General features: G+C 37.2%; 1 protein-coding gene across 1 annotated transcript; it reads left to right on the top strand.

Annotated features, from left to right (window-relative positions):
* Positions 1–1,016: 1,016 nt before the first annotated feature.
* On the top strand, positions 1,017–13,371 carry LOC148364118 (WD repeat-containing protein 82-like). Its single transcript, XM_088338194.1, has 9 exons — positions 1,017–1,444; positions 4,817–4,917; positions 7,265–7,331; positions 7,402–7,501; positions 7,668–7,784; positions 10,455–10,610; positions 10,682–10,751; positions 10,830–10,972; positions 13,090–13,371. The coding sequence occupies exons 1-9, from the start codon at positions 1,284–1,286 to the stop codon at positions 13,120–13,122; spliced, it is 948 nt and encodes a 315-aa protein (XP_088194320.1). The 5' UTR covers positions 1,017–1,283; the 3' UTR covers positions 13,123–13,371.
* The last annotated feature ends 703 nt before the right edge of the window (positions 13,372–14,074 follow it).

The raw sequence follows: 14,074 nt of genomic DNA, 5'->3' as shown, positions 1-14,074 counted from the left end.
GGAGTAGATTAATGTTGAACTGAGTTGAGAGTCCCCTTGGGAATCACAGAAATATGCACTTCCACATCTATGCACCCCTGCTTCAGCCTTGGTACAAGTCAAGTCTAGTCATATTTATCTGTGACGCCCTTAATCACAAGAAGTCTCGAAGGGTTGCCCAAACTACAGAATATTACAGACTACAAAATATTACTACACCATCCACTGATCTAAAACCTACATGAGGGCAAGGAAAACCTCAAAAACCTCAACATAATGAATATGAAAAAACCTTGAGAAAGGACTGCACATGAGGTAATCCACCTTCCAGGATGACCAGGCTGCAATGGATGTTGCGATAACAAATATACACAGATATCGTTAACCGGAAATATAGATCATTCGTAAGCTATAGAGTAGAAGTGTGTTTTAAGCCTAGTTTTAAACAGTTCCACTGAGGTTGCAGATCCTTGGCCGGAAGCCGGTTGATAAAAGTAAAATAAAAGCAAATAGGTGCGATGGAAAAAACATGGCTCTGTGAACTAAACACACCTCAAACTATGCACCCTAATTCTAAGCATAACACGCACTGAAAAATGCGTACAATCTTGCATTCAGGTGTCTAATTTGGGATCCACCCTCTGTAGTGGGTTGATGTACGTTATTTGCTCTATTTGGGTATGTGAAGGTACGGCTGCTTTTCTGTTTTTTGGTATTGTTTTTATTTTTGTTTTGTTTGTTTGTTTGAGTTTTTATGTTGTGTGTCTACCGGCCCTGGTACTACGGGGTTGGTTTGTTTTATGTTATATTGTCACGGTTGATGCAGTCGTATTGTTTTACAAACTGAAATAGGTGACCAAAAATCTAAATTAAAAAACGCTGAAGTGCAATATCTAATGGGATATACGTACTGTTTTTAGTGCGCGTTAAATTAAACTGTCAAACAAAACTGAAGTTCTAACCTTACATTTAATTTGAAAGTCTAAAACTTCCGTGTGTCTTGTGTAACTTCCGTCCAATTTAGTGCGCTCGTTTTCTTCTTTTTTGGCCTACTCGACCGAGTTTACGTCAAACCCCACCGCTGCCGACTGGTTCCGCCAACTATTGTTAGACAAAACAAACGCGCCTATGCTAAAACCTCTTTGTACTGGTCGATCTACACGCGGGTTTAAAAAAACATTATTATTATTATTAGAAGCTAAGCATGCAATGCGCATTGATATAATGGAAACAAAAACTTGAATGAAAATGGTATTATCTGTGTGATCTTTTGCGCCTTATTATTATTTAGCTGGCGTGCAAACATGAAAATAACCGATAGCGTACTGAGGAGTTTCAGGATCGTTAGAACATATCGAGAAAATTGGGATAAGGTCAATAATTTAGTCTATAGCCCGAATGGCGAACATGCAATATCGACCAGCAACGACGACAGAATTGTTTTGTATGATATGACCAACGCAACGTAAGTACATATTCTATTTGAACGCAAAACGTGTTTCTTTTGCGTTGCATCTATTCAACATAATATTCTTGTTTGGGATAATAGACATGTTAAAATAAGACAGTCAACAGCTGAGACAACTTTTCAACAATTTACTATATATTACTTTTAGTGTTTTCCATAACACATGAAGACTTTCTTTAGTGACCCGTCTAAAGGGCTCCGGGGACATGAACAACCCCCCCCCCCCCAATAAGATTTTTTTTGTTACATTTTGGGTTCAAATGCATCCAGGGTTGGGTAGAGTTACTTTAACTTGATTACTTTCAATTACTTTTGGATTACTCCAACTCCAAATATGCTAATAAAAGACAAAATAAACTAAATATGAATACAATTATGACTCACAAAACGTGGTAAGCTTTCTCTCCTGGCTTTGATCTCCGGCAAAACTAACATAAAATGCGACAGAAACAAAACGAAAATAAATCCAAACAGCTTGCCAACATCATTTTTGCCGTTCCATGTATCCCGTTACTCCCCGAGCCTGCACAAAATTTAGTCATTTCATTCATATTTAGTTTCTTTTGTCTTTTATTAGCATATTTGGTATTGGAGTAATCCAAAAGTAATCGAAAGTAATCCAGTTAAAGTAACCCTACCCAACCCTGAATGCATCGATCTGGTGCATTTTTGGAGCAAAATCAAGAACCTAGATCTATGATGAATGTTTATGCTTGTAAAGTATTGAATCATAGGATCTATGATCAATGTTTATTCTTGTAAAGTATTGAATCATAGATATAGGCTCCTAGTTATGAAAGGCAATGACACAGCAAACAGGACTTAAAAATAACTAGTGTAGTTCCGATGCAGATGCTGTACTATTTTAGGGTATCATTTAGGGCAAGTAAACGGGCCAAATCATAGATAGATAGATAGATAGATAGATAGATACTTTATTCATCCCCGAAGGGAAATTCACTTTTCCAGCAGCATCCCTAAGCTGAGAACAATCGAAAATAACTGAGAACAATCGAAAATAACACGGGAGCTGCTGGAGTGGCTGCCATTCGTGACGGCGCCGGAGAAACGATTCAATTTGAATCATGTACAAACAAACAAACAATTGAATCATGTACAAGAAACGATTCAATCTGAATCATGTACAAACAAACAAACAATTGAATCATGTACAACAAACAAACAAAATATTTATGTTTCAATAAGTGGAGTGTTAATAAAATGGGGGGAAAATAATTTCTGATACTGATATAACCAGGTAAAACTAATTTTAAGTTACCTGTCCAAATGAATGTTGTGCCATCTCACCTTTCCCACTCTCTCTGCTCGCTCCTGAAACTTTATCAAATAGTCCAAAATTTTACCTCATCTTCTCCGCTCACCTCGTCGTCCTCTTCTCCTTCCACTTCGCACTACAGAGACTTTTTAGCTGAGCCGTCTCTTATGACACCATCCCCTGATCTAGACCAAACTAATGCAAGCAAAAATGCAATGGCAAAGCAAAGCCACTGAGGAGCTAAACGATATGATTAGGAATGCAATACAGCATTATGTTGATGTGCGTTTTAATTCAATGTAATTTTATACTAATACAGGTAATTTTGTAAATTACAATATTAAATATCAGCGCCACTGATGCCTGTTCTTCTTCAATGGTTTACAGGTTATTGCATATCTGTCAACCTCAGCCAATTGCCCCCCTTATTAATGGTTGCAATCCCCCTTGTTAAGCGATAATAATCCTTGCAAATACAACGCGGCACCTATTTACTTAAAGCAAGACGGACTATGTTGAATGAAAAATTATTTGTGTAAACAATACGCCTGAAAAAGTAATGCTTAATGGAGGATAACATTTGGTAGTGTACCGAGACAATATTATCATTCTACAATGATGTTGTCGTCTGCTGCCAGTGACCGAGATGATCAGGATTATAGGCAAAATGGGGAAGATGAGATTTATTTAACAAGACAAGTTTTTTTATTCCTTTTTTTCTTTACAAAAAAGTACATTAGAAATGAACAAAAAACATAAAATTTTGGGAAAACGTATACAGACACTGCCCTACTTACAAACGACATGGGTTCCGGACTTTTGTAATTTGAATTTGTTCGTAAATTGCTTCTGTGCTATATTTTGTATGTTTAAGGATTATATAAGTATGTTAAAGGCTTGTATGAATAACATGTACTGCTTTGGACTAAACATAAACATTTCATAAAATAATGTGCTTTATTAAAATAAACAAAGTTAAGTTTAACTTACTTTTGGGTGATGGCCTTCAAGAGTTCGGCTACTTCCTCCTCCATGGTAAAAAAGTGGCCGAAAAAAGCGATCCAACCACTTTTATTTCAAAAGAAACAGCTCGCCTCTTCTTTACACTTTACACCAACCATATTGAATGGATACACGTGATATTAAACAATAAATAAATGCTCTTTAAGGAGAAATACCAATGCAAACATACTACCTCATACAGAAGTATAATTGTATTCATGCCTATGCTTACTTTGCAAAATGTTGCCTATTTTGCACTACTGCATATTGCACTAACACGATCCCAAAACTAAGTAGATAGATAGATAGATAGATAGATAGATAGATAGATAGATAGATAGATACTTTGTTCATCCCCGAAGGGAAATTCACATTTCCAGCAGCATCCCTGAGCTGAGAACAATCGAGAACAATCGAAAATAACACGGGAGCTGCTGGAGTGGCTGCCATTCGTAAACACCTAATGTAAATCTCTTCTGCCTCCACATGCCCACACTTTCTTGTGTAAATATTGTGTAAATTATCTTTTTATCTTTTTTTTAATTTTTTATCCTTACAGTTAAATGTGTAACTGGAGTGCCCTGTCCAATTTCGTTGTCACAATATGTTCAACCCATTTTGTAACAATTATTATAAAGGTATATTCTATTCTATTCTATTATACAAATGTCAAAGTTGTTAGCGCGCTGGAGATACAGGATAAAATGTTTACAAACGAAATAGAAAGAGGAAGCTGATTTCTTCTTTGGGGTGAATGCTGGGTGACCTCTCACAGCGCCACACAGTGGCGGAAAGAAGCACTACAGTAATGTCCTGTACTTGGAAAAAGGTGCACACAATACAAAATCTTAATATACAGCAATGTCCGGATATTTTTCAACATCCCCCAAAATATGTTCATATCTACTATTTTTCGTAATTCGAATGGTCGTAATTAGGCAGGCGTCTGTACATTGACAGGTATTTTATTGTAACGAGGAACTGTAATAATACAAGTTCATGCTACTCTGGCAGAACCAATTAAACCCTGGCAGCCCGCCAGAAACTTTTTATGGTATGAAAACACTGACTTGGATATGGTCTCTTTTCAGGCCTGTTAAGACGGTGAACAGCAGGAAGTATGGAGCAGACTTGATCTGTTACGCATATGCAGATTCCGAAAAAGTCATCTACAGTTCCAATAAAATGGATGGTAAATAAATCAACACTGCATTACAAGAAAATGGGAAAAACTTATATGGCTGTGCAATATTGTGGAGCAAAATACGGTACTAATTTACAGATTAAATTTGACTTTTTGGCAAGGGCGGAGTTTTGGCATGGACGAAGGGGACGTGTACCCACCAATATCAAGAAATCTTTTTTTTTTCCTCACCAAACCTTTGCCTTTGTTTTTTTGTGTTAAATATTTGTTTCTAATCAAATATCCTCAAATTAATTAGTAAAACATCCATGATTTTTTTCAAATCGCTTGTTATTTTAAGCATGTTTAAACAGTTAGAATAAAGATTAAAAAGACCAGTTCATTGCCTCTGGGTTTTCTCTACAACAGTGTTTCTCAACTAGTAGGCCGCGACCGGTTTTTGGGTCGTGTTTTCAGTGGGTCGCTTACCCTAACAAAATAATGCTATAAAAAATAAAAACACTCTGTAAAGGTAGATTGCAATAATGCCGTGAAAATGTGAGTTAACACTCGCCGTTTCACACCAAGCAAGTTTGTTTACATATGTTAAAAATGGCTTCACGCCGATACAGCGGAGAATATATGAGATTAGGATTTTTGACATTAAAGTCAAGCATTTTGCATTTAATTAAAAATTCAGCTTACTGTACATTAAAGGGACAGTGTGTACAATTTGACGAATAGATATAATTGTATTTTGTCTTGCAACCGAAAACGAGTGCCTAAAAGCACAAGGAAGAATACAAATTACGGTGATGTATTTTTTGCCAAGCGTTTTGTGACGGCTTTGTTTTTTTCCGGGTTCCCTTATCATCAAGATGGCCTAGAATTACCTATGAGTAAAAAAAAATCCATGTTAATATGTATTACAACATGTATTTTGATTATTAGTTAAAATTATGTAACTTTATTTCTTTCATGTCTAAAGTTTTTTTTTTACCACTAGGAGTTGCGAAAAATACACACTGTCCCTTTTAAAGCAGGGGACTGACTTGCTGAATTTACTGTCCCGCGCCCTCTGTCATAGAATTAATAATATATGGCCCACTAGTAATGTTAACCCCCAAAACAATCACCATTTCACCAAATTATGACAGTAGCCCTTGGCCACCTTGCTCTTGGCTTTCTGTGAGAATATTAGCCCTGACCCAATTTCTGACAAGCTGACTTAAAAAAAAAAGGAAAGGAAAGTTGACTGTGAGGGTTGCTGCTTCCATGACAATGGGAAAACCTGGTAATTTTTCACCCAAATCCGAAACAGCTGCGTCTGCCTAATTTGCCAAGAAACTTTAGCTGTTTCCGAAGTCACCAGAAATAATATCAGAAGGCACTACCAGAGGGAAATATGCTGACTACAATAACCTAACTGGAAACTTGCGCTCTGAAAAGGTGACACAACTGTGAGCTGTTTTAATGGCACTGCAGCGCTTTTTCACGAGACTTTACAGGTCAAATGAAAATGCTAAAAAGGCAAGCTATGAGTTTGCAACATTGATCACCAAGCACTCCAAACCTTACACGGAGGGTGAATTTATAAAAGACTGTTCAAAGAATGCCGGCTTAATAGTCGTCCCTCACACATTTTTACCTTACCAAATCTGGCCTGCTTTCTGAAAGGTTTGGACAATCTGTTGTTGAGAAAAAAATATATATTTTAGAACAGTGGCATGTTCTAATCAGAGATTTTCTTCTGGAAAACCCAATTTGTCTCCACCTCAGCCAGACCTTAGCTCCGGCAGTCCCCGAGAAAATTAAGTGAAAAACCCCTAGTTTATAGTGAATATTATTATTTGAAGTCATTTTGCCATTGCTTGTCATTTTGTTTTAAATGTGAATATATTCTACTATCGCTAGTTTAAATTGCACAATCTATTCATTAAATTATTTGAAAAGTGGAAAGGTTTTCTTGATTTGGGCTGCTTGTAAAGAAGGCCGGGACGATGGGTCCTGAAGTCAGACCAGTTGTGAACCATTGTACTAGAAAACCTGGGTTAACCTAGTTATAAGGGTACGACATTCTTAGAAGTAATTTCAAATTGGGGAAGAATGGTCTAGATGAGTTAGGGTCCAAAGAATAAAAGACATATGCCAAATTCTATTCATCGCTTGGCAGGATTACTTATACTGCACTAACTACTTAGACCAGGGGTCAGCAACAAGCAGTTCTGGAGCCGGTTGCAGCTGTTTTGCGCTATTTTAAAAACTTATAAAGAATTGAGGGAAAACCCTATGCTTGGATGTCAAGGCTGAAATAAATCAGTTAGATGACAGCTTGAACTTGTTTTTTAGAAAACAAGGAAGGCAGAGTACTCAAACATATAATTTATATCATCAATATTTTTCTTTTAATTTGCAGATACAATAAGGTATCTCTCACTGAGTGACGTTGAGTACATCAGATACTTCTCTGGTCACAGTGCAAGGTAGAAAACCAGAAGCAAATATTGATATACACTATTCAGTTGACTTTGATTTTATGATCATACTTTACAGAGTCACTTCTCTCTCCATGTCTCCTGTTGCAAAAATGTTTATTTCTGGTTCGTTGGATAAGACAGTACGCATCTGGGATCTGCGCTCTGAAATTTCTCAGGTGAGTCAAATGAAAGCAGACTCAAAATGAAGAGTCACGGAGCACGGTTGGCCAGTATTAAAGTAGCTTACATCTCCGACCCAAACAAAGACAAGGACTACAAAGAATGAGAGCAGATCATTTTTTGAGGTTTTTATTCCAAAACATGCATTATCTTGTGTTCTAGGGTCAAACTGAGCCTCTCGACAGACCCATTTGTTCCTTTGACCCAGATGGGCTCATTTTTGCTGTAGGGGTGAATTCCCAGTCCATTAAACTGTATGATGTTCGCGCTTTCACAAAGGTATGTTGGATACGAGTTCAGCGTATGTTGGAACCTCACATAAATGGCTCATCCTTGTTGTGTGCTTATTTGATTGTTTTAGCAAAGCTAATAAGGTTATTTAGCTATCAAGTAGTTACGGTTGACATGAGATGATGATAGTTTAAAACCGTGAACAAAAGTATTACTGTATTTAAATTAAATTATTTTAATGTTTGGTTAAATGAAAGTAGAGATAATATATCAATCTTCATATACACTACCTTTCAAAACTCTGAGGTCATCCAATGTTTTGTTTTCAAACTTTTATTTTCCAAAAGAGTGGTCCAATGTCTGTGTTCTTTTACCCATTTTAATCTTTTCCTTTTGTCAGCCAGTCTCAGATATGATTTTTTCTTTGCCACTCTGCCTTGAAGGCCGGCATCTCGGAGTTGCCTCTTCACTGTAGATGTTGACACTGGTGTTTTGTGGGTACTATCAGTGTCTGAAATAACATCTGCCCGGACGCCCGGGGCTTGCATCTTTTACGTCGGGCGTACAACTTACAAAACGTCTCCCCCCGGGTGGCCAACATCTTTTTCAAGAAAACAAAAATATTTTTTTCTAATCAAACGTTTCCTTTATTCCGATTTTGAAATCTTCGTTCAGTTTGGAAATTTCGGTTCGGTTGGCAATTTGCATACTCGGCAGCCAATCAGAAGCCTGCACCGAATAAGTTCCTGCTTCTAGACTTTCCCGAGCATTATAAGGTTGTGCATTTGCATATCATTTTCCAAAGTAGACGCACAGAGAACACGAGAAAAATGGATAGGGTGGTTAGGAATCAAGCCAAAACCTCAACTCCAGAAGAAATATTCAAAAGAAGCTAACAAAAGTTATGAAGCTACAAAACGTAAACGTGCATTAAAAGCATCATGGAAAAAGTTCACGTGGCTTGTAGCAGACGACGCAACACAAACATTGCATGAATGAAGATGACTAAATACAAGTACATACTGATGGCAGATGGAAAACAGCAATGTCATATACATGCAATGAATGTTTTAAGTAGATTTATAATAAACTTAATTTTAAAGTGTTGTTTTGCTATATATTGTTTAATACTTTGCAACAATTTTTTTTTTTGCGATAGTCGTCTTATTGTGTTTTAAGTTGTGAAAAATGATGTTCGGTAACTTTTTGTAATGAATTTCAGACACTGGTACTATATAACCAAAGTGCAAGTTAAGGACCTCTAAGGCTTCTATTTCTCAGAATTTCGATGCTAATATACTTATCTTGTCTGATTGTGCCTCCCACTTGTATTTCTACTCTGGTTAGAGCCTGTTTGTGCTGCTCTCTGAAGGGAGTAGTACACACTGTCGTAGGAGATCTTCGTTTTCTTGGTAATTTCTTCAATCGATTTGCTTTCATTTCTTAGAACAAGAATAGTCAGGTTTCACATAAATGTTATCATTTTCTGGCCATCCTGAAAGTTTAAACACACACTCCAGATACTGGACTAGCTCAGGGGAAGGTCAGTTTTATAGTTTCTCCAACCAGCTAAACTGTTTTCTGATGTGCTTAAATAATTGCACGGTGGTTTTCTAACATCCATTAGCCTTCTCACGAAAACACAATGTACTATTAGAACACTCGAATGCTGATCGCTGTAAATGGGCCACTATAGACGTACGTACCTGTTGCATTAAACACCAGACATTTGCAGCTAAAAGTCAGTGTAGACATTTCTAAGCAGCCCCAAAAATTTTAACGGTAGTGTATATAAAATTAAGAGTGATGTATTTATTGTTTCTATAAGACAAAAACCATGTACCGTGATGGGCAATGCCGTAAATTTCAAAAAGTCCAACATAAACAAATCTAACTAAATACTGTAAATGTTGTCATACTTATGTTTGAATTGCCGTCCCTGGGACACTGTTTTTTTTAAACTGACAAAATCAGCTACTTGTGTGGTTTTTGAGGCGAATTACAGTGTCCTCTCTACATACAGGCTACGCTAGGTACGAGAAACTCGAGATACGAGACATTTTTTTAGGATAAATCCTGCCAGACATACGAGACAAAATTCAAGTTATGAGAATCTCCTGACACTACCACTGGAGGGTCAAGTGCTCGAGACCGCCTACCTCCAGTATCAGCTGTTCGGTCAGCACTTGTGTTCCCTGCCGTATAGACCTGATCCTGCACTGTGATGTTTTTTTCCCTTTATCGTAACTTCTCGTGCTCCTTCACTCCCTATTATTGTATTTTTATGTTCAATTAATTTAGCAACTCCCAATTTTCTCCACGGTCTTTTTCTGTTAGCATCATATTATTTATTTTATTACGGGATCTTTATGTTCAATTATTATTTGAATGTGTTTTAGTGACCAGGAAGATGTATTTTATAGCTGTTTAGGGTTAAGTTGGATGATTTTAGGAGGCGGGATCTGGATTAATTGGTTTTCAGTAATTTATTTATGGCGTAAATTTGTTCGGTGGAAGATAAATTCAAGATATGAGCTCAATCCAGAAACAAATTAGTCTCATATGTAGAGGGGCCACTGTAGTAGAAGACTCGGCCATGCCCACTAAAAAAAAATAGGAATCTGCTTAAATGTAAGTTGTATTAATGAGCTCAGGATGTGAACATGCAAAATAGATGAATAGAGCTGATTCATTGATGTATGTATTTGTTTAATAAAGGGTCCGTTTAACTCCTTTGAAATGAAAGTGAATCGTATGTGCGACTGGACCGGACTTAAGTTCAGCAACGATGGCAAACAGATTCTCATCTCAACCAATGGAGGTGTGATCTGCATCCTCAACGCTTTTACTGGAGAAATGTTGCACAAGTTCTCGGTAAGATCCCCCCAAAATCCTCCCATCACTATCAATCTTTGTATGTTATTTGCATCATATTGTGTTTGAAGGGCTACAACAACAACAAGGGCTTAAAACTGGAGGCATGTTTCACACCAGACTCCCAGTTTGTCATGATCGGTAGATATATTTTCCCGTCTTTTGTTTTGATTGAGGTTTTCTTTATGACGACAAAGCAAATTTCTTTACTGCTTTCAGGTTCAGAGGATGGGAGAATCCACGTTTGGAGCACGGAGAACAGCATGAAGGTGGCGGTGCTGGATGGGAAACATCCAGGACCCATCAGCGCCATGCAATTTAACCCCAGATACATGAATTTTGCCACAGCTTGCACCTGCATGGTGAGATCATACACAGCATGTTGTTGCTAAGGTCAAGTAGTTTGTTAACCCCCTTAACGTTTGGCCGGCGGGATGTTGACGAACAAATACGTGTCGGTACGATGTCACCAGTCACAAATATACCTGGCACATATCATTGGAAAGCTTAAACTCTTGGGATTCAAAATATGATGTCCATTTCGAACTTTAACCATCACAGAAACATCACGATTAGTCTGAAACAAGATACCCGAAAACTACAAAGCCGGCGTATATCACTAATTACATCCCCTGGCAGTCATCAAATGAGTTGTATGTCCGCAAAATGACTTTGTTACATACAGTACAATCTAGAGAAGGGGTCGGCAACCTACGACACGCGTGCCAGCAGTGGCACGCGAGCGCACGGCAAAATGATAATGATTATACTTTAAAAATGTGTATTTTTACCTGAAATTTAGACATTTTCAGTTGTTATTTCGAGGCTTTACGTGGGTTTTTCAGTGTGTTTTTGCCCGGCGCCTCGCAGGTATGGCAAACAAACACAAACCTTTATCACTGCTAAAAACACCACCACTGAAGCAAGCTATGCTCACTGCTTAGCAAAGCACAGAAAACCATTTACTGATAGCAAATTTTTTAAAGAAGCGTGTTAATGTGCGTGTGTGCGCGCGCGCGTGCCTTCTGCTTTGCTGCTGTTATTTCAAGTTTTGATATTTTCTGCAACAAGATATCATTGATGAATGGTATGGTAGCTGTCCGTAGCACTTGTTTTTGATTGTAGTTCATTTTTACTGTAAAATGGTTGATTCTGGTTGAGTTTTGTTGCAAAAAGTTGAAGTCTTGGATGGCCACAGGCCTTTCCACTTGTTATCCACATTAATTTTTTCAGTTGATTGATGAACAAGAATAGTGAAAGAAAAATTGGTCAGTTATACCAGTGTTTTTCAACCAGTGTGCCGGGACACACTAGTGTGCCGTGAGACCTTGTCTAGTGTGCCGCTGGAATTTGCCCATTTTTGCAATCTTCAGACGAGGAACTGTAATAGTCATCTATATCAGTAGGTGGCAGGAGATTTTTATATACTGTTTATGTACTAATTATCTGATCTTGAGGTAGCACAGTACATTTAATAACTTAACAAAGCGGTTTAAGATTGTACTGTAAAAAATAAAAACATAAAGCACATCATTCTTTTTTATTTTAACTATTATTTTCTTCTTTGTATACACTGATTATCTGCTTATGCGGTAGTAAAGAGAAATATTTGACATTACTTCATTTTCAAACATTTTTGAAGGACGGTGTGCCACAGAAGTTTTTTATAAATAAAAGTGTACCTTGGTTCAAAAAGGGTTGAAAAACCTTGAGTTCTACAATTAAAATGTATATACATGTTGTATATTTGGACTGGTGTAAAATGACAGCTCTGTTGGATATTAAAAAGATGTTATGCGAGTCATTAATCTTGGTGTGGCACACTGATTTACAAGGAAATTTGAAAGTGGCACTCCACACCGAAAAAGTTGCTGAGCCCTGATCTAGAGAATTCATCCGTGTAATGTATTTACTCCAAAACACACAATAATGCCGAAGGATTTGAAAAAACAAAAACACCTAAAAGCATTTTTGTAATCTGTTCTTTTCGCTCCAAAACTCCCTTTTAAAAATAAACAGGCTCATAAAATTATTCCCAATACAGTCGTTATCATATGACCTTTTGATTGACACTGCCCTCAGCCACTGGCAGGCTTTTTTTCACAGTCCACTGCCCGCATCAGCCTATACTGGCCTGTTTGATGAAACGGAAATCGCCTCCTGTAGCTCCGATCATCTCCAGCCATTAACATGTAACCGATACGATACCAATACGAATTATGATTGACATATTGTTTGTCATTGTCATTAGCCAATGAAATTCCCAAGTCAATATTTTTCTGTTATATTGAAGGATATGATTAGAAATTTTGTGGTTTTAATCAAATATTGTGTCAGGATAGAGGCACTTATAGTTTGCACGAACCTGTTCTGTGGAGTGTGCATGTTTTTATTACCAAAAAAATGTACCTGCCTAATGAATCCCATTTATGTATGGTAACCCATTTGATCCTTGTCCTTTTTTCTCTCTTCCCTACAGACATTCTGGCTCCCGAGTGATGAGGACTTTTAAAATTTTACTGTGTAATCTAATTCTTGTACATTTTATGTTTCATTTTAACTCGTTTTTTTAACCAGAGACACAAATTTAGTACAGTAATGTTTGTTTAATGAGGTTTCATGCCCTTTTTTTCTCCACGTGTTAATATCAAGTTTTTTACATTTGTACACTGTTTTGCAATTCATTTTTAATGCAAGTTCTTCATTTGTAAGAAAAGAAAAAGGAAAATAAAACAAGAAAAATAAAGGTTTTTGTCTACTGTAATAAATTTGCACTGTTTATTTTGTTTTTTGGAAATATGGATTGGTCTTTCGGGAACCGTCCTCTTATGGTTCAGATCCTACCTATCAGATAGGACGCACTGTGTTAAATGACATCTGAGCCCTTTAGTGTTACCTGTGGTGTTCCGCAGGGTTCAGTACTTGGCCCTCTTCTTATCAGCATTTACATTCTTCCATTAGGTGATATTATTTGCAAGTATAATATCAGTCTCTATTGCTACATAGATGACACTCAACTATATCTTCCGATGGAGGAATCTGCGTCATTAAACTGGAAGTTTGGAAGCCTGCCTCAGAGTTAAAAAGATGGATGTCACTCAACTTCTTGCGGCTCAACTCTGAAAAGACTGAAATGTTAATTATTGGTCCTTGTAAATATCGTGACTTGTTCTCAAAAAACTGCTCTAAACATTGATAAATGTAATATCACCCAGAGTGACTCAGTCAAAAATGTAGGTGTCACATTTGACCCCAATCTGTCCTTCCAAACACGTTAAGAATATCATTAGAACAGCTTTTTTCCATCTTGGCAACATGGCTAAAATTTGCCCTATGCTGTCCCAGGCTATACAAATAAACATGACTTTGTTTTTTTTTTCAAACTGGAACTGGTTTTGTTGTTAATTTTCCCACATACTGTGTTTTGTATGTGTGTGTGTGTGCATGTGTAGAATACATTTGTA

Source organism: Urocampus carinirostris, chromosome 6 (genome assembly GCF_059441175.1).
Source record: "Urocampus carinirostris isolate Australia breed hairy pipefish chromosome 6, RoL_Ucar_1.0, whole genome shotgun sequence".
Classification (NCBI taxonomy): domain Eukaryota; kingdom Metazoa; phylum Chordata; class Actinopteri; order Syngnathiformes; family Syngnathidae; genus Urocampus; species Urocampus carinirostris.
Note: the sequence above shows the minus strand (reverse complement) of the source record. Positions and strands in the feature narration are given on the sequence as shown.

What these genes read in the sequence shown, in the direction of transcription:
- LOC148364118 (XM_088338194.1), top strand. Translation starts at nt 1,284, where the DNA reads ATGAAAATAACCGATAGCGTACTGAGGAGTTTCAGGATCGTTAGAACA. An exon ending in CAGTTCCAATAAAATGGATG is followed by an intron (nt 4,918 to 7,264) that starts GTAAATAAATCA and finishes TTTAATTTGCAG; the next exon opens with ATACAATAAGGTATCTCTCA. An exon ending in AAATGTTGCACAAGTTCTCG is followed by an intron (nt 10,611 to 10,681) that starts GTAAGATCCCCC and finishes TTGTGTTTGAAG; the next exon opens with GGCTACAACAACAACAAGGG.